Source organism: Rhagoletis pomonella, unplaced genomic scaffold (genome assembly GCF_013731165.1).
Source record: "Rhagoletis pomonella isolate Grant_MI unplaced genomic scaffold, Rhpom_1.0 Rhpom_scaffold_00006, whole genome shotgun sequence".
In the NCBI taxonomy this organism is placed as follows: Eukaryota; Metazoa; Arthropoda; class Insecta; order Diptera; family Tephritidae; genus Rhagoletis; species Rhagoletis pomonella.
Window position 1 is genome coordinate 62,742,697 of NW_023458560.1, and position 22,231 is coordinate 62,764,927.

General features: G+C 36.6%; 1 protein-coding gene across 1 annotated transcript; it reads right to left on the minus strand.

The window, feature by feature from the left end:
• Window positions 1-8,640: 8,640 nt before the first annotated feature.
• On the minus strand, window positions 8,641-21,773 carry LOC118741091 (fez family zinc finger protein erm-like). The gene is given in 4 exon segments (XM_036472926.1): window positions 8,641-9,967; window positions 9,970-11,662; window positions 18,975-19,224; window positions 21,747-21,773. Coding segments are annotated over 3 exon segments (2,247 nt in total). The 5' UTR covers window positions 18,987-19,224; window positions 21,747-21,773; the 3' UTR covers window positions 8,641-9,425.
• Between the last annotated feature and the right edge of the window lie 458 nt (window positions 21,774-22,231).

The window sequence follows — 22,231 nt, forward strand, 5'->3', positions numbered from 1 at the left end:
AGTAAAAGCTTTGGTGCTTTTTTGCATAATGACCGTCGTTTTATTTATCACATTGTATACCATTGTATGCTATTGAGTGCACATTAGATGCATAAACGTACATACATATGAGCAAGTATGTGTGTGGCTGTAAGTGTTTTAAGCCTCATGAAATGCAAAATTAATTGTTCTCATTTATGCGCATTTGCATTTGCATTTTTTAGTTGCTCTCAAAACCAACAAACGACTGTCATTCTCGCATGCACTTTTATTTCTAAGTTAAATAAGACAAGTAAGAGCAGCGCTGTCTTCGGCTATGCCGAAGGCTTCATACCTTTCATGAACATCTGCAAATTTTAGTTTGACAGATTACTGATTTTGAATACATCTGCATACATCGATAGAGGAGTTACATACTTAAAAATCGCATCTAAACAATCAGAGGTATGGAAGATATACTTTATATGGCACCAATCTAAGTGATTTTCACTGCTATGTGATCGGTATGTAATCCGGTAACACAATTTATTGGATTTAGTTTCCTACATATAGGAGATATATCGCAAAAACTGGTATCTGAACAATCAGTGCTATAGGAGATAAAGCTTATACAGCATAGATTTTGACGATTTTCTCAGTAGACTTTGTATTATTATTTATAAAATATCTTGCGAAATTTATCGGTTTTAGCTGTTCAAATAAAGGAGTTTTACAGTAAAATCCCATATCTGAACAATCAGATGTATGGAATATATATGTTGTAGTCACCCGATCCTTGTTATTTTCACCGTAAGTATTCTGTTAATAATGAGTGAAAATGGTGCGAAATTTCATGTTCCTAGCTGCATAAATGGAGGAGTTATGATAAAAGACCTCATATCTGAACAATCAGTTGTATCTTCGTTATTTTCACTGTAAGTCTTCTGCTGATAATGAGTGACCACAGTGCAAAATTTCATGTGCCTAGCTACATAAATGGATGAATTATAACGAAAAATCTCATATCTGAACAATCAGTTGTATGGGAGCTATAGGTTATAGTTATCCGATCTTTTTAATTTTCACTGTAAGTTTTCTGTTGATAATTATTGAAAACAGTGCGGAATTTCCTGTTCCCAGCTATATAAATGGAGGAGTTATAACGAAAAATTTTATATCTGAACAATCAGTTGTATGGGAGCTATAGGTTGTAGTGAACCGATCTTTGTAATTTTCACCGTAAGCATTCTGTTGATAATGGGTGCAAGTGCTGCAAAATTTCATGTTCGTAGCTGCATAAATGGAGAAGTTATAACGAAAAATCTCATATCTGAACAATCAGTTGTATGGGAGCTATATGTTAAAGTGGTCCGATTCTTCCGGTTCCGACAAATGATTAATACATTATAAAAATACACCCACCTACCAAATTTGATCCGGATATCTCTAAAACTGAGAGACTAGATTGCATACAAACAGACAGACAGACGGACAGACGGACATGGATAAATCAACTCAGCTCGACGATCTGATCATATAAGTATACATTTTAATGGGTCTATCTCTTCTTATTCTGGTACTTACAAACATCGGACCAAAGTTATAATACCATTTCATGCTCATGAAAGGTATAAAAATGGAGACACAAAGGACATGAAAACGTACAGACATTCATATATGTGCCTAGCTGTTATATGTATGTGTATGGTATAAAATAAAGATACATAGGCATATCTAAATAAAAAACGAGCTACCGTGTCTCTCTACAAAAAAATGGCCAAGTGGTATGAATGGAAATTTCAAAGAGAAAAAAACCTACAGTGAACATTTGAAGTTGGCTAAAAATGTTGGCGAGCTTTACCTTTATAATACGTAGGTACGACTAAAGAAAAGATGCAAAGCGTCTACAACTTCATGTTGAATGCTATAGACTGCCAATGAATGCATAATTTTCAGCCCGCCCACGTCTGAAGAGGCCGAATGCTAAACTAAGTATGTAGATACTTGAAATATTCGTGGTTAATTAATGATAATTAACATGTACATATATACATACATATAATATTTATTATAATGCTTAGTACACCCTAATTACAAAATATGTAAGTATACTTACATACGCCTTGCGTTAAAATTTTAAGCCCAATAAGTATGTGACTTTTTTGCCAGATTTTAACAATTTAATTTTTTGTTAACAGTACGCCCTCAATAAAAGCAACACTTAATAAACGCAGTACCACGATTAAAGCAGCATCCAAATAATTAGAAATCATTATTTTCTGCGTTATGGTAATTTCTCAAAAAAATTTGCTTCGGCAAACGCCACCTTTCTTCCATAATCTCTTATTATATCTTTGATGAAAATTAATGACGCTTATGTTTATCGATTTATTAAGAGATTATGAATAGAATCATATATAAAACATACGTGTGCCCAGAAATTAATTTTTTTTAAGCGTACCTGTTTCGTGCTTCAAACTTTATTAGCTTAAAAAATAAAATCCATTAAAAGGCCATTTTCAATAGCTACATATCTATTCTTGTTGAACCAAAAAACTTTAATTTTTTAAATTCTGCAGAATTTTCTCTTTCATTTGATATTATTATTCTAGGTTGCACTGAATAAAAAAAGATTAATTAATCACATAGTTTAATTTTAAAAGTTATTTTAAAAAATCGTTGCACAAATTTAGTACTTGTTGTAATATAATTATAATTTGCCGAAGCCGAATAAATTTAACCAATATACATATTGTACCATACATATAACTATTTTTGAGTTATATTTAAAAAGATGAACATGGCCATCTTTTTATATGAGCAGCACCTTAAACAAAGAAAAAAATACCAAAAATCAATGGTAAGTCCTAAGTAATTCAAACTTGCATTCTATTATAGTAGAACTAAACGGGCTACAAAACTGCATACTCAAAATATTTTTAAATAATCTAATTAAAAATCTTAAAATTTTGAAGAAAAAATTTTGAATTTTTTTTAATATTGCACTTAGGCTTAGATTTGGATTTATACGATTTTTGCTATTTAATAAACCAATTTTTAATCAAAATGTACATAAATAAAATAATAAAAAAATAAATTGTTAAAACTTGTCAAACTTGTGGTGCGCTTATAATTTGCCACGGGGTGTAATTATGCCTTGTGCCCTTCTATATCTGCGAGAGTTACATTTCCATAAAGCCTTTCAAGTTATACTTGCGAATAGAGAACTTTTTTGTTTTAAAGTATCGTTCCAAACCTGGTAAAAAATATTTTCCCAATAGTCGCCAATCGACTGCTTGTTTAATGGCGGCTACCTCAGCACGTAAAAGACTTCACTGGTTAATAAAGAAATCCTTGCAAAAGTCCCGTCGGGCTTCGATCCGGCCGCTTGAACTTCAAATAATACTAATGCGTAGAGATCCCGGGTAATGAAAGCATCACGTGCTTCTAAAACTGACCGCAGCCCTTGACTCTGTCAGAAAGTGCCAAGCATATGCCCAAAAATGTATCCTTAAGTCGCGTGAGCTATCTTTTACTTCCTAGTGAATAGGGCAATAACCGTCATAAGAGGGTTTGCAGCTGGTTTAAAGCCCGCACATCATCGAGTCTCTAGGTCCAAGAGAGTTCTGACTCCGAGCATGCGGTACATACATACGCTTAATTAATTCGATGTCAATGCAAAGGGATCTGATAATTGCTCCCTGAAGAACATTATTTGAAGCCGCCTCGATGAGGAGAAAGGCCCACATAGTGGAGTATTTGTTAAATAATGTTGCCTTTATCAATTTCACGATCGCCTCAACCCACCTACCCTTTATATATGCATGTTAAGCTCTTGGCAAGCGGTCAAGAGTAATACTGTTTCTGAAATCCTTGGTAGAGTTGTGGGAGCTCTTGCCGGCCTACGGTATAAACGTCACCCTTGACCACCCTGTGGTGATATGCCTCTTCTGGGACTAGATCGCATGGAAAATTTGCTTCGAGAAGAAGGTCGGCACCCACTGTCCAAAGTTCAAGTCTAGTTGACTAATATTCACCTCAGATTTGCCATTATGTCTGTGTAGTACTGACCAAGTTTTGTGACGGTTCAATCAATGTTCAATTTGCCGTTATTTTAGTTTTATTTTAGTTGCTTTAGTCGAACCCCTTTGAGCCGTTTATGAGGTTTTGAAATTCGTTTTACCCTTTTGGGTATTTTATTATTGTACTCCCCGATCTTATATCTTTAAAAAAGTCACGTTTTCCTCGCTTGCATCCGCAGATTGTGTTGTCTACCCTTGGCCCAATTAGCAGATCCTTTGTACTGTTCTGTTGAAGTCAGGCCCAATCTCGCGTGCTATCTTAGAAGCCTTGATCCCCTACCATCTCATTCTTGACTGCAAATGGATTTCTGTTTATATTAAAAAGTATTTCATTTGGTAAAATCACGCGCTCTGTAATCTAGAGGGTAAGCAGTGAATCTCGAATAAAATATTTACTGCTTTCCTTCCAGCTCTCAAAGAACGCGTTATTTTAACTTAGGCATGTCATTGGAGGTAATCTAATATATAACAACAGTTTATATGTAATTGGTAAGGCAAGCGAATAGCAGATTTTTAGCTACTTATAATGCACAACTTCAATGAATGCGAAAGGAAGCGGTTACCAAAGTTATAAAAGATTTTTCTGGGCGATTTTATGCAATCCGGGTCTGGATTCTAACAAGGGTTGGATCTAGTTCATGCTCAAATCTCTATTTTAACAAAACTAAATTGGTGTGTTCCTTGGAAAGGAAAGGAGAACTCCTAATTCTTGAACCTAACGATTCCTTACAGAGTTTCCTGATACTACTCGACTCCAGAAAGAGTCCCAAAGTGGCATAACTGCCGGAGAAAAGGTCCTGATCTGTATACAAGATGCGCCTATATTACTATTTAAAGGAGTCAAAGTACCTGTAAGGTCACTCAAATAACCCGCAAAACTCTGTGCGGACTCTACTCGTATATTTTTGAAAAGTACCTCTGAAATCAACGGCAGATAACTTAGATAAAGTTTTTTGGGATTGCTTTCATACTTCGACAATGGCACGAAGAGTAGGCTTTACGGTTCTCAAAATGCTCCTAATTTCAAAAAATAAAATAAAATAAATAAAATGGTTTTACATAATATTCTGCACAAAAACAAGAAAAAATGGAGAAAGAATGGAATTAATAAAAAATATATTTTTCATCATCTTTGGATAAACGTTTCTTTAAACTTTTGAACCACTTTTCACTCTATCTGTTAAATTTCTTGCCCGGGGCAACCAATTTCCTATTAAATGAGCCTGTAGAGTTCTAATGTTAGGCAAAAATTTTGTTTCTTCGTTATGGTTTACCGATTAATTCATTCGCTTCAACAGTTTTAGGCGGCGTCCGTTTCCAAGAATATTAGATTGTTTTTTAGGAGCCTTCATTTACCGAATACCGACCCCTTTTAAGAACACACTTATTTTTTCCCATTCAATTCAAATTTGTTTGTTTTCAGTCTATGGCATTAACCACCTTACAGACTAGATACAAAGGGAAAAATCTTAAAATAACATAACGAAAAACCCTTTGACTCTATAGTCGGAGCGTTCCGCTGGCTGGGATATGGTTAATTTATTTTCGCACTGTACGCTCTCTTTTTTCAGTTTCTGGCTAAGAACCCTATTATATTTTTCTGTATTTAAAAAAGGGTATGGTGTTCCCGTTCCTCATTAAAGCTAGACATCTGCAATGGAGGTGCTCTACTGTTACCTGTTCGTTTTCGTTTCTGCAGCTTCTACAGAAGTCATTGTAAGGTGTGCCCAGCCTTCTGGCGTGGCTGCCAACCGTCCAATGACTGGATAATAGTTAGCCTCTTGCAACGTCAGGTCTGGCCATGCACCACTTTTGATCCGATTTCTGAAGATTGTGCAGAAAGATTTCTCTGTATATGGTTCCAATTGGGGGTGAGATCCGATACACGATGGAGGCCAATGTGGCGCCCTCTCTGGTGAACTCGTCTTCAGCCTCGTTGCCGGAAATGTTGTGACGATCAGCGATCCAAACTATATCGAGATCGAGCTGACTAGTTACGGCATTTAGAAGAGTTCAACACTCCCTTTTAGATTTAGACTTTGTTGTAAAAGACTTCAAAGACTCAATGGCCACCTAACTATCTGAGAAAACTGCTACACGTTAGCCGTGTCGTAAACCACTACGTTCTAAAAGACAACAACCGTCAGCTATAGCAAATTCTTAAAAAAAAAATAAAAACATGATTTTAGAATTTCATAAATATGCAATTTTATTTTGCTTTAATACACATACATACGTGCATATGCATGTACATACATACACATGTAATGTAATTTCAATTCAAACACATTCAATTCATCATTCTAGTTCAATTAATTAATGTCTAAGGTCGTCTAATTAATTGTATAGTATATATATTTTCTTTTATATAATTTTTGTTTTTTTTTCTATTTGAATTAAATTTTATTTTATAAATCTCACAATTTTTTATAAATAAAACTAATTTATAATTTCACTAAAACTACTACATTTAAAATTGAATTGTACGTGGGCGTAGAAGATATGTAAGTTCTGTGTTGATATACATTTGTACATTAGGGTGTATCACTCTACTTAGAAAAAATTGATTCTGTTTTTTCGTCGGAATTATAAAATTTATTATATTTTAAGTCTGTCGCTAAAATATTCAAAAAAAAGATTTATATTTGCTTCAAACACATTTTATATACATAAATAAAAATAGGTTTTAAAAATATTTCTTCTAAATAATCATCTCAGATGATAGAAGAGTGTATGCTCAAAAAGTCTGCATAAAAACGTTTAAACGTTTTATTAACAGAATCACAATAATAAGATTTTTGGAGGTATTTTCTAATCGGCCTAGCTCACGTAAATCGTAATATTTTGGCGGAAGTATTAAAATTCACATAATAAATATTTTATAATTTTGATGGAAAAACCGCAACTTTTTTGGTGCACCCTAATGTACATATGTATGTACTTATATAAATGACATCCCAGCCAGCAAAATCATCGTAAACGAGCTCGTAATTGGATATTTTCTCGAAGAAAAACTGGATTAAAAATCGTTTATGATAGCCGTTTACGACTCTTTTTCGAGCACTTTTTCGCTTTAAATTGTGCATCGCCTACGAACAGTCGTAAACGGATCGAAAAAGCATTCGTATGCGAATATTTTTACGTCCGTTTTTTAATTGTAAACGAGTCTCGTAAACGATTAATTTACGTTAAAAAAGCGTCTTTTTACACTGCTTTATCTACTGTTTTTGAATGCTAGAAATAAAGGCAATTAATTAATTCAAATTATTGTAGTTCTTTCATTGAATGGAATTATAATTAATAAATATTTATAGTGCCGGATCAAAGTATTGGCACAGAGAATTTTTCGCAATGTATGCAAAGTTTTTTACTTGAATTTCTTTTCGGAAATTTTTTTTTTTTAAATATAGTTAGTATGAAGACCTACTTTCAAATCAGATTTTTGAGAAAAATTCTAAGTATGCAGTTTTATATCCCATTATATTTTAGTATAACATAGTGCAAGCTTGAAGTTGCCAGAAAACCACGTTGATTTTTGCCAATTTTTTTACGCAGTTTCTTCCATGCAAATTATGGGCGACATTTTGTTTTTGTATGGAAGAAACTGCGTATAAAAAATTGCCAAAAAACAAAGAGGATTTCTAGCTATTCAAGCGTGCACTTTATTATACTAAAATTGAATCGGCTATAAAACTGCATACTTAGAATTTTTCTAAAAAATCTGATTTGAACTTCATACTAACTATATTTTTATAAAAAACAATTAGAGAAGAAATCAGAATAAAAAACTTTGCATTCATGCCGAAAAATTCTCTGTGCCAATATTTTTTCCCGGCACTGTATATGTGAAGATATTTTCAGATAAATACATATTAACAAACTATCTGTTAACAAATTAACAGTTAAATAAGAGGGGTTTAATATATATTATAAAGTAGCTGAATTTATTTTTTATCTTTCTTGCTGATAGGCTGCCAATTTTTTTTTGCCGGTCGTGAGCATATTGGAAGTGCTTTTTTGAAACGGAAATAAAAACTTCTTCGTCGGAGTTAAATTTTTGACGAAAAGCACCTAAGAAAATAAAGTGAAAGATTAAACTCCATTGGAAATCGGAAAATTTAATTAAGTAAAAAGTGGTAATAAATAATATTATTATCCGTACTTCTTATTGCCGCAGTCGTGGCCAAACCAATAGCGCTATAGGGGAATTAAACGTTTAAATCCTTTAGTGTTGCTCCGCGCAGCCTGTGAAAGAATTGCAAAACTCGTTAAATTAATTTGTATTTTTGAATTACATATGTAGTAGCTACTTACAAGAAGTTTAATTATAAAAGAAAGTGGTAGATCGTCCTGTGCGTTTGCACCAGTCCGCCAAAAAATCACATACTTAATAATTTTCTTAAATTGAATATTTAACAAACTACTTACTTATAAAATATTGTGATTGAAGAAAAATTGTCAACAAAACTAAAATTTTTTCTTGTGCTGACAAATTACTACAAGCCTCTTTCTTTTATATTTTTTTGTTTTGTCGTTTACGAGCTTTTCTCTAACTTTTTGGCGATACGAGAATCCCTCGTAAAACATAATGTTCGTAAAATGTACGTTTTCTTGCTGGCTGGGATTTATAAGGTGATATTTCACATTTAGGTATTGATACCTACATACATACATATATATAACATAAACTTACGAATATACATATATTCATACACTAGTGCATTCACTTAACTAACGAAATCCTATTCTTACCCTCTCATTTGTTACTTTAACGCTCTCTCTTGAGGAATAATATTTACAACAGAAATTTGAAATGAAATTTTCGAGCTAAAATTTCTTTGTTTTCGCAGAAGAGTGTCCACAAGAGACGGTCCTGAGCGCATGCTTCGCGGTCCTGAGCGGTCTTTTCGCATTGCATCACGCATTCAAACGCTATATTGCACACTTTTGCCCTAGCGGAGATCATATGTTGGAGGTTAGCAGGCATTGGTGCCCCTATCATGAAACCATTTTCTCATTTGGAAGCCAACAGCAGTCAACAGCTCAGAGTAGACGATTGAGCGCCTCGACGGCCGTGCCCAATGCTGTGCGCTGCTCTTCGAACTGCTCCACAGGCGAATTAGTCAAATCAAGCTGGACGACCTCGTCGACAGCATCAACAAGAAGCTCAGCTTCCTCTTCGTCCTCCATATCCGACGACATCGTCGCAGCAAAACTCGAATTCGCTGACGTTTCCGTTGACGATGTCACTGTTGCTGTCGCCGCCGCAGCGGCTGCTACAAACTGCAGTCAATCGATGAATATGCTCTTCGAGGAAGCACTCAGAGTGCTTGCGGCATGCTGTGTTGTTGCGGTTGTGGCCAAACTGTCCGCATAGTAGCGCTGTCAAAACACTTTCGCTATGAAGGGCACCTGATCCATGGCGGAAACGGCAGCTGCAGCCGAAAGCCGCTGGTGATGATGATGCGGATGATGGTGACTAGGATTGTGATGATGCTGGTGGTGGTGATTGAGTTGCTGGTGAGCCGCCGTATGCTGTTGTTGTTGGTGGTGCTGCTGCTGGTGGGCGGATATCATTTGCACAGCGCTGTTGGGGCTGGCGGCCAAAGCAGCCGTTGCACTAGTCGACGCGGCATTGGCGACTTGCATAAACGCAGAGCTGGCAGAATACTCAGCAGTTGCGCGAAAACTGCTGCTCATTTGTGGCAGCGAGTGATGCGGCACATAGCCAGCTGTGGCCGCTGCTGCAACAGCTGAAGACTGCTGCGCGCTGGTGAGCGTCTGATATTGTGGCGTATGCCAAGCTGAGTTGCTGCCATCACCGCCGCCTCCGCCGCTGGAGAGGGGCGGAGTGGTGACATTGATCGGTGGCGATAAGCTACCAGCGGATGAGTCGGGCGTCAATTGGCTGCCGTGCTGCAGATGTGTGTGGTATACTCGCGGCGGCGTTCAAAACTCGGTGGCGAATCATCGTCGAGGAGGTCGCTGCCGCCCAATTCGTGCAACTTGCGCATATGCTTTTTCAAATCGAAGTTGCGGCAAAAGCCTTTGGCGCACACCTTACACGTATATGGCTTCTTACCGTTGTGTGTGTGCATGTGAAAGGTGAGATTGTAGACTTGGTGAAAGGCTTTGTTGCAGATATTACATTTGTAAGCCTTTTCGCCGCTATGCGTCAGCTTGTGGTTCTTGTAGTTGCCCTTCTGGTGGAAACCCTTGCCGCAGTACTCGCACACGAATGGCTTGTAGCCAGCATGAATTCGGGTGTGCGTGTTCAGCGTGGAGGAGCGGTTGAAGGCCTTGCCGCAGGTTTGGCACTTGTGCGGCTTCTCGGAGGTGTGTATGATCTTGTGGCGGCACAGCGTCGATGCCTGCCGAAAACCCTTGCCGCACACCTTGCAAACAAATGGGCGCGCGCCTGTGTGCACTGGCATGTGACGCGTGAGATTGTAGTGCGCGTTGAAGACTTTGCCGCATTCCAGACAGGAGAATGTCTTCTGCTTGCCCGCCGCAGAGCCAGGGCTGTCGTCGAGTGAGTTGGGCGATGGCGAGCGTAGATGGCGTGAAGCGGGCGAGGATCCGCGTGAAGAGCCATGCTCATTCAAAGCGGGTGCTGGCTGTGCAGCTGAACTCGCGGAAGCAGCAGCCGAGGCAGCAGCTACAACTCCGGCGCTATGCTTGCGCTTCATGCTATGACAAGCGCCCGCGCTGGCTCCACCTTCCCTTAACTTGTGCTGTTGCTGATGATGCTTCTCCAACGTTTGCTGCAACTGTGGATGCGCGCTTGCAAGCGCCTGATGATGCGCATGGTGCGCTTGTGCCTGCGCTGCTGCAGCAGCTGCCGCGGCAGCGGCCAGATGATGACCAGAAGCGCTAAGGTTGCGACGCAGCGATTGCGTGTGAAAACTGTTCAACGAGGCGGTAAAGCTGCTCAAATGTGCTGCAGCGCCGGTATTGGCAAGCAGCGTTTGCTGTTGCGCGGCAGTTAGCGCAGCATATTGCGCGGCGGCGGCGGCGCACATCAGCTGATTGGGCGCATAATAGAGCAACGGATATTGCGACATCAATTCCTGATGACGTGTGCTCACAAATTGTTGCACGGCAGCGGCATTGGTAGCAGTAGTGGCGACGGCTGCTGCAGCGGCAGCCGCAGCGGAGGAGGGCACATATTTTTTAAAGGCGGAATCATAGTTTTCGCTGCCGCTCGCGTTGGTGCATTGTTGCTGACTAGCTGTTGACTGTAGCAATTCGACGCGCTGCTCAGACTCACATTCATCGCTGGCGACCTCTATGGGGCTGCATGAGCGCTCCGAATCCTCGCCCTCGTGCGCGTTGAGGCACTCAGCGCTGTTGGCGCGTTGATCGGGCTCCATAATTTTCGCTATAGAAAACTTTAGCGGACATGAGCGCGTATTGGGTAAACTTGTGCTGGTAGTTGTGGTGCGGGCGCCGCTGTTGCTCAATGGCGTGGCGGCTCGCTGCTGCTCCGCGTCGCTTTCACTAACGACGGCGGCAGCGGTGACGCGCGCATTTGCTTGCTGACCGGCGGCCGTTTCCATGGTGGGACTCTTCGATGGCGGCATCACTGCAATAACACCCGATGGACTACACGGTTGCGGCCTCTGCAAGAGAAAGAGAGAGAGAAGAATAGAGAAAGAGGGGGGGATTAGTTTGCGTTTAATATTCAATAGCAACGGGTTAACAATTAAAAACGCATACGTTAATGCTAAACAATGTGTGCAATTTGCTAGAAAATCTTTTAATATACACTCTATGCTTCGCATATTCTTCTATTCTTCTACCACTGTTTTTATTTGCCTGCACGATGGCGGCGCGCCGCTGTGCTGCCGCCGGAATTGTTGCCGCAACAGGCAAAGTGCGTTCACAGCATATGCCGCGCCCCCCTACTATAAAAGCGCATTGTGTTGTTGCCTTGCGCCTCGCTCCATGTATGTATGTCGCTTGCTATTCAATTTGTGGAACGCTGAACCACAGCATCGTTTACGTTTACGATTTTCCCGCCGGCAGGATGCCATAAATACACCGTTAGGGGCCCGTAGCCGCTTAGTGATTGTGGTGCAAGCACACGTTTTTAGCCCATTTTCAAAGTCAATATTTGACAAAAGCTGGTGAACTAAATCAAATATCATTAAATACGGCGCCGGCAATTTGCATGCGACCATGCAACCAACAAAACCGACATGAAATCACTTTCGCACATCGCCGCCCATCAATCGATGCCGAATCCTGTTAGCGCTTGCTTGGCTCAGCGCTTGCCCGCGCCCGGATATTGACGGCTCCAGCCCGCGCTAGTATTAATTGTATGTGGCTTGTGAGTGCACACTTGAGTGCATACTGACAATATATCCTTTGAATATCCTTGAAATGCTGCGCTTCAGTCACAGATCAAACTGCGTTGCCTTAAACAAAACAAAAAACAACAATTTTTTCCCAACTTTGAAAGCTTTTTGCATGTGGCTTCTATTTATATATACTCCTTTATTGCCGGCATACCTTACCGATTTCCCAGCATATGGCCCGAAGGCACTGGGACACGTTTTGATTTGCGCTGTAAAACGCTTCTCAGCGCGTTCAATAATTCCCCAGCGCTTGAGCGCTACACTAATTCTAACAAAGGCCCAACTAGGCTTGTGCTGTTTGCGTATAAACACTCGCGCCAAATCAGTCGAGCTCCCTTTCTATCGCCCCTTGCTTAGGCTAACCCTTTTTCTCCTCACAAATCGTACAATTTGCATGGCATTCTCACTCCCTTCTTTTCTTTCAAATCTCATTTGATTGTTTTTTGGCTCTTCACACTTGACTGCAAGTGTAAAAGTTCACTTCCTTCTTTTTCCACTTGAATCGTCAAAAACTTTTCTACTTCTTCCGCACAGCCCCCACAAACACATAACGTCCATCAACTTTAATGTGCGACATCCGTTGTGCCTGCTGCGGCTTACAGTTGGCTTAACTGGCTTTACTTCTTCCTACTTGCAGCAATATGTTGAAGCTCACAAATTATCAAATACATATGTACATAGTTATATATGTATGTGTGTGTACTCATGTACCCTTGCGCGTCACCATTTTGCCACTTTCTCGTTTTAATTAACTCGATTTCTCACTTGAGTGGGTCAATTTCTTGCCTTCGAAAGCAACACAAATTCTGCTCAAGTAGCGCTTACCAGTTCACATACATATGTATGTATGTACATATGGCTGCATGCCAGATTTCTTATGTGTTTTCTCATACAAACTCATGTGCGCGCATAAGTGTTCGCTTGCACAGCAAATGTGTTAATATTTACACGCCTTTAACACTATTTCATATACATAAATAAATTGATTAATTGTCTAAATTGGCAGGCGCTGCAAATTGGTACTCAAAGTAATTTATGAAATTCATAAGTTTTTTTTTTGTTTTTTTTTGTTTTTGGAAACTAAAGTGGTATGCAGTAATGGCCTTAAATTGGTTCTTAAGTAAATTAAGACTAAATTTATTTGAAGTGTTGTGTAGCCATGTCTGATATTTCGGAGACGAAATTTGGAATATAAGTAGAACGTTCTTTAAATTATATTTTTTTTGTAGTATGGTACTTTTCAAAAGAACTATCAGTGTTTAAAATAGTCTCAGATTAAATATTCTGGTATCGAAGACTTGACTCCAGACAGCTTTGGCCTGCTGCACTTGCGACCTCCAAATGACCCCGTCTTTTGTACTCCCTACAATTTTTTATCATCAGCTTCTTTATACCTTCCACAAGTCGTCGGCCAGTCGTGACCTTGTTCTTGCCTTATTACTGGATGGCTAAACTTCAAAAATTTTCTTTTGGTAAAGCACATTTTATGTACATGCCGTCAACATACTACGAAAATAAAGGTAAGACCAAGGCATATTGAACAGGTAGTAGTAGTAGAGTAGGTGATTTGATTATTTTTTCAAAATTATTCAAAATTTTCAAAAAATTCAAAGTTTGTTAATTTTTTTCATTAAAATTTTAAATTGCACCCATTTTTACAAGCTTTTATTATGTTTTACCTGTGTTAATAAAATATTGTGGTTATTCACGCTTGCCTGGTTATCAGGTTATCTGGCTAACAATAATTTTTCTGTAGTGTATTTAATTGTTGTACAAAAATAACATTGTATTAAATTTTTAGCCAACTTTCCGATGAGCTAGAGACTTGAAACTTCAAACTTTGCTTAAAACCCGATGACAATTCAATATGATGTATAAATAAATCATCTTACCACCCAATCGGAAAAATCAATCAACACCAACACATAATTAATCCGCTAGGTGGCACAGATGTCGAGATATTTGAAAAAGCCGTATTTATGGTCAGATATGGTTCATATCTGTACATAGAAGAAAATAATTCCACAAAAAATTTTGGCGGTTCAATTTAATTTTGTTTTTAATTTTATTTCTATATTTCACTTGGCGTAGTACAATATTAAAAAAAAAACTGAATATTTTTGACAATAAACTGTTGTTTTGATTTTTTTCAAAATAGTTGCTATCTAAACTGTCAAATATTGTTAATTTTTTCACAAAAATTCTAAAGAATTTTCAAATAAAGCTATTGAAAACCAGCCCTTGAAACGGTTGCTTAACTGTATTGTAAATCTGTATTGTTAGAACGATTTTCAAAAATGAGATGTCATATGTTAGAAAATCAAATTCAAATTATTTAATAAGTTAAATAAATTACCCCAATATGGATATCAATGGAAATGGTTTTGAATAAACTTTATTTTTTTAACTACATGTAGGAGGGTTGCCACCTGTTTGAAAAGTCGAATTTAGTTAAAGAAGTGTTGTGCTTAAAATACTATACAACAATTAAAATATTTGTGAGGTGCTTGAAGAGGGTGGCCACCTGTTTAAAAAGTTAAACCCCAGTAGTAAAACTCTCTATGGATTTGCAAAAGTAAGCTCGTGTTTTTATTTTATGGGCTACTAAAGTTTTCATGTCTCAGCCTAAGTACTTTTCAAAAAGGTGGAAAAAATTATTAAAATAAATTTTTGAGCGAAATTAAAGGTCAAGACATATATATTAAAATATTTTCGTAGAACATTTTAACTGCAGCCTGAAAGGGTCCTTTTTAAGCCTTACTTCAAGAAACCGCGCAAAAAGCAAATTTGGAAGGTCGTTAGTGGATTGATATATTCTAGAAAATTATTCTTCGGAGAATTTTACTAGGGGTCTTCTCAGGCAAAAGTTTCATGCCACAAACGTAAATGTCTCTAAAAATTAAAAAAAAAAAATCAACAAAAATTCTTGTTTTTTTACAAAAAATTGTTTAAAATTGCGTTTGACTGTTATTCCTTCTTGGCATCGATTTTTTGTTTCGATGCATCATATCGAAAAATATGCATTTATTTACTTGCATTCCTAAGGCAAATGTAGTGCCATTCACTGTGATGTCAAATTTAGTCAGAAAGAAGAATGTTGCAGAGTTTTTTTTTTGGAAATAAAGATGAAATTCGACTTTCTCTAGAAAAAATCGGTTTTATCCGAGTTTTAGCAACACAAAGTTTGATTTCAAAAATTCTCCATTTTGGAGCTAAAATTCGATTAAAAGGATTAAGGAAATAGGGAAAATTAACCCCTTCATTTGATACGAAACAAAATGGTCTTGAAAGCTAAAGTAAATCCCTTTCACGAAAAAATATTGCCATTGACAATTACGCCTTGATCTTAAACAAATTGGTAAAAAATAGTGTTCTTCGAAAAAAATATGCAAAATTTTTTCCAAAACAAAAAATGTATATATTTCTTATTTCTTCACGATTCCACTGTTCGAAATTCGAAAATAAATGTCAAACCCTCAATTTGAAAAATGCATTATATATTGCATTTGTTATGATTTGCATGCAGCTGTGCATCCTTCACTCAGTTTTATATCCCTCGAACAATAAGTGCATTTCAAGACTTTTAATTTGAGCCAAGGTAGAAGCCTTAAGGCCTTCTAACAGCCAAAAATTGCGTAAAACGTCGAATGAAATTTCAGAATCGTAACAATTTAGTTATCAGACTTCTACCTTGGCTTAAATTAAAGGTCTTGAATAGCACTAAAATTGTGTGAGAAGGATGCACAGCTGCATGCAAATCATAAAAAATGCAATATATAATGCATTTTTCGAATTGAGGGGTTCACATTTTTTTCGTTTTTTAAACAGTGGAATCGCGTTTCTTGTCTCAAAATCTGTAATATTAATATAATGAAAAGTACAAAAAATTATTTTTTTTAATATATCCGTTGGATTTTGCATGTTTTTTTTCGAAGAACAATATTTTTGACCAAACATATGACTAAAAACATATGATTTACAAAAATATAAAAAATATATAATACAAGTAATTTTTAGCAAAAAAAAACGACTTAAATATATATATATACTAGCTTATACCCGCGGGTTTTACCCCGCGCTTTCATACAAATATGAAAAATAATTTAATGATGTTAGATTTTATTTCTGTCCCAATTTCGTTATAGCTCGTTATTTTTTAAGCGAGTTAAGGTATTTAGGCCGTTTAAAACTATAAAATTATAAAATCTCGTCAGCGCGCTAGGCATACGAAATATTTACCTTAAAATGGTTCCAGGTATACGACGCGTGAACGTGTAACCTTCTTGGAGGTTCCACGGCGGGTTAATATCACTTCTCATTACTGCAGTATACTGTAGCAAATGTCTCAAGAGAGCTTTAGATTATAAGGCCGAACCCGGCTCTCCCTTTTCCATTTAATGAAATTTATTCTGTCAGTACGGCACTTATAAAATAAATTTCCATAACAAATTGAAAATACTTATTATGTATTAAGAAGTTTTTAGTATGTATGGTAGCCGACATGCCTCCTTTTTTAATAACTCACATTTTTTCCATGAGCAATTGATACATTTTGTATACACAACTCCATACCAAGTTCCGGTATTCTTCCACAAACACTTTCAGGGATATGTGGCAAGAAAAAGTAAATTTGTACTGGAAGTGCCGCGCCCCTTTTTCTTATAACCCTAATCTTCTTCCATGAATTTAGAATTGATTTTACATACCCCAGTACCAAGTCCCAGTACTCTACCATAACACCTCCAGAGATAAGCAGTATAAAACAGTAAATTTGTACGGGAGGAACCATGTCCCCTTTTCGAATAACGCAATTTTTCTCCATGGGTATGGAATTAATTTTGTATACACATCTCGGTGCCAAGTTCCAGTCCTCTGCAATAAACACCTCCAGAGATATGCAGCATAGAAAAATCAATTTGCATGGGAGTTGCCACACCACCTTTTCCAATAACTCTCATTTTTCTCCATGAGCATGGTATTAGTTTCACATTCATACATACATATATATTTCCATACCAAGCTTGAGCGCTTTACCCCAAACATTTGAAGAGATATGCAGAAACTTTCAGTCAGTATAGGAGGTGCTACGCCAATTTTCCAAAAACCTCCATATTTCTCCGTGAATATGAACATGATTTCACACAGTGTTGGCAAACTGTTAATCTGATTAACGATTAAAAATTAACGATTAAAATGTTAATCGGGTTTGACGATTAAAATTAATTAGTCGTAATCAACTATACGATTAATGATAACATTTTTTTTATCGTTAATCGCTGGCTGCGATTACGTTTAATTAATTTAAAACATTAATCGTTAATCCAACTAAAAATAAAATCTGATTCATTTTTCTAGTTTGTCCGAGTTTGAAACCAAACACCAGTTATAGTAATTATTTTGTGTTTTACGCTTATAAAAAGCACATAATATAAAAAAAAAATATAATTTTTGTTATTAGTAATACATAAACTGGGAACTTTTACAAACCTAGTTTGTAAAACGTTTGTTGGTATATATCTTAATGAAAATGCACACCAAATTGCTTAGATTGATGAGGAAAACCAACTTAGCTATACCGGATTAACTTGCTTTGTGTGCACAGGGAAATTCCAGCATAACTTAATTAATCACCAAACCTACTTGGTCAAATTAGGAGTTAATGATAAAAAATTAATTTTTTTAATCGCGGTTACGATTAACTGTTAGTCAGATAAAAATTAATCATGATTAACTGTAATCAGATTGAATTTAATCGAATTAACTAACTGATTAAAACATCAATCGATTAATGCCAGCATTGATTTCACATACATATCACTATACCAAGTTTCAATTCTCTCCCACAAATACTTCCAGAGATATGTATGTAATATGAAAATTCCAATTTGTATGGGAGGGGTCTTGAGTTATCGGACTTACTTTCAGTCTAAGACCATCCTTCCGAAATCCGTAGTAAGTGTACTAAATTTCGTTCTGATCGGAAAACCGGTTAAGGAAGTAGCCTATTTTTCAAACCAGGTCATAAACCATCTTTGAGCAAAATTTCATTTTCAAACAGGTGGCAATTCTTAAAAAAGTAGCCTATTTTCCAGTCTACGTCATAAGCTATCTGTGTGCAAACTTTCATGCAAATCAGTTCAGTCATTTAAGCGTATTAATTTAATTAAACTTTCCTAATACGTGATAACTCTTAAAATAGTAGGCTATTTTCCAACATAGGTCATAAGCTATCTCTGTGCGAAATGTCATGCAAATCTGGTCAGTCGTTTCCGCGTATTAATTTAATTAAAACATTTTTAACAGGTGGCAACTCTTTCTCTGGTCGTCACCGACTTAAAAAAAATTTCTAATTTTAATCAGAGAAGATTGATTTCTTTTCAACAAAATTTACATGAGCCTACGAAAATTATGTGCCGTGAAAAGAGACATCGCCGACGGAAAACTAAAATTTTAGTCTACCTCCGACGGAAAAAGTTTGCCATGAAATATTATATTAAAAATAGTTCGCGAAGAAATCTTCCAATCGTAATTATAACTACATAATTACAAAATAATAATAACTCAAAATACGTACAAAATAAACCATATTTAGCGGGCTGCCTTCAGATGACTGGAGCTTTCTGTTGATGGTTGGCAATCACTGAACACTTCGCACTTTGATTAACTTAAATGCGTTTCATACAGTTTTTTTTTTTTAATTCAAGATGATCAATGTACAGTTATTTAGTACAAACTGTGTACTTCACCACTTTTGTTTTAAGTTTTAAAATCAGTTTCAATAATCCTTTAGTTGATACGCTTTACACAACAACAATAGTGCTGCGCTACAATCAGTTTATGAAAAGACGATGAATAACGAAACAACACATAACCACGGTGGGCAGGAAGCGAAGATAGGTTGCATAAAAATGTCGACAAAATCTGAAAGCAGGGTTGTATTTGTTGATATCTTAAGGTTAAGAATCCGCTTAAATTGAAATCCTAGCTGCTCCTGTTTTAAAGATATCCACATTTTATATATTTCTGATAGGATATATTTGCAAAAGAGGAAGGCGTACTTCTCGATAATTAGAGCATATTTATACGAAAAGAAATCTCATACAAATCTGTTTCTCTTTTTTAACTATCTAAAACTGGTCAAGTCAATGTGAAACATTTTCATTTTTTCCTACCGAAAGAACAATTGATCGAAATTTATTGGGAGCTACCGGTATACAACTTAGATAAACCACCACAATTACCTTTTTCTGTAGCGTGAACTTTCTCATTACAAACACTTTCAATATCGCAATATATGTATGTATGTATACAATATTATATGCTATATAATACGGTAGTAATTTTTTATTAAAGGTCTGTTGCTATAAGCAAGTAGCGCAGGCAAGTCGCACTGCGCTTGCGCAAGAAATAAAAATGCTCTAACTTAGGCCAACGGTACTCCTCATAATAAGTAAATAAATTCAAAGCTTGTATGACATTTATTTTGGTATTTATGTACTCTTCTGTCAGGAAATAATGACTATTGTACATCCAGAACACAAATGCGATCATGAAGAAAATCGCATGAAAGTATGCGCTTTGTGTGTAGGGCTGCCCGACGTCCCTGTTTTCCCGGACATGTCCCGGTTTTAGACTAATTGTCCCGGTGTCCCGGTGTCCCGGTCCAACCTTAAAATGTCCCGGATTCCATTTAAGTGTCCCGGTTTTCGATTTGATTGCACAAATTTTGCATAAAAATGACTACACTGAGAGAAAAAACGCGTTGTAATATTAAGAACAATTTTATGAATTTACTGGGGGAAATAACGCATAGTAAACATGAATATTTTTTATTTGATTATCGTTTTGAAATGTTCGTACTTAAAAACAATACTTTCATACCACGCACACGTGGTGTTGAATCAAACTGAACATTTGAATGCACATTTACATGTCTGGCTGTAGCTGAGTGCACGAAGATGCTTGCCACAATTTGCTAATTTCCAGAGCGTCAGGGTTCAAATCCCATTACAGACAGCATGGAATTTAAATATATTTTTTTTAACTTAATTATGAAAAAGCATCCGTTAAGTGCAAGGCGCTTCATTTTAATATTGGCGTATTTCAATTGAATATTTCTATACTAAATACTAAAATTTATATACTTAAATTTATTACGAGTTGGGTTGGTGCTCTTTCATATGCGATTTTTTTTTTTAAATTTAGCACGTTTTGCATAAGCAATAGTTGATGATTAATATAAGTATGTACCTTTTTTTCTTTCGTGAAACCTAGATTACTTTTAAGTACCGTGCCGTACAAAATTATTGGCTCGGAGACACTTTCATCTGATCACAATTTATAATCAGATCTTTTAGAAAAATTTTGAAAATGTAGCTTTTGAGCAGTAAAGTGCAAGTCTGAAGTTACCAGAAAATTTCGTTGATTTTTTGCAATTTTTTATTTTTTGCTGACAGTGTCTTCCAAAAAATGTCGAACATAGTTTGTATGGAAGAAACTCTCAGTAAAAACAATACCAAATATATTGCCTCGTTCAAAGCCATGAACAAAATCGTGAATACATGCTTTTCCGCAAAACAAGAGGATCTTAGTAATTTTGATAAAAATCTTAACGAACTCCGCACAGCTTTGAAAAGTACTGGAATTTATCAAACTGTCAAAATCCATATTATCCTTGAACATTTAAAGCAATCTATTTCATTATTGAATAACGATGGTTTAGGATTATGGTCCGAGCAGGCCGGAGAGTCAGTTCATAGGGATTTCATCAAATTCTGGGATAGATTCAAAATAAATATGATTGATGAACCAACTTTTGTGAGTCGCCTGAAGAAAACTGTAATGACATTTTTATTCCAGCATATATAAAAACTTAATTAAATAATAAAATATTTAAATACTAAAATGTGTGACTATATTATATGTTAAGCCAACAAAGAAATAAAAGGAAACAAAAAACAAATATAAAAAAAATAAAGCAAGAAAATAAATATAAAAAAATAAAACCAAAAAAAGAACAAAGAGGTGCAAAGTAAGTTGCCTCCACGTGGTGCGCCTTGGAAACGATCGAAACCGGCTAAAAACTTACATAAACTTATATTTTCACATAATATATATACACACATTTACTCACACATACATTGTTGAATATATAATACACAAATATGTTTTTCTCTTTCGCAAAAGTCGGTCCTATCATAACTATGTAAAATGTGGATATCTTTAAAACAGGAGCAGCTAGGATTTCAATTTAAACGGATTCTTAACCTAAAAATATCAACAAATACAACCCTGCATTCAGTTTTTGTCGACATTTTTATGCAACCTATCTTTGCTTCCTGCTCACCGTGTAACGTGTCATCACACAACCGACGACCGTAACGAAATGAAGCCAAACAGGCAAGTGTGTCCTTAGAAGAATGCCAAAAGGAGCAGTTGCCGCTGCTACTGCCACTGCCGACGGGGCTGAATGCTAAGGGTAATGATGACTGTTGGTGATAGTGGTGGTGGTTGCTGGCTCAATTGGAAAACAACAACTAGTAAACAATAACAACAACAAGAGCAACAACCGACGCAATAAGAACAACACAAGCATCACACAAAAGCACAAGCAATTGGACTGTGAAAGGAGCAAAAATTGACGAAGAGAGCACAAGGATGCTCGTCACTGTAAGGTAGATATGTATTTATGAAGGAGTGTGTATGCTCACCAGGTAAAAATGCATATGTATACATGTGTTTGTGTGAAGTGCACACAAGGAACGAGACAACTGTATCTGAACTACCCCTGCTGGTGAAGCCTTAGGAGGGCACCGCGCGCAGGAGTAAAAG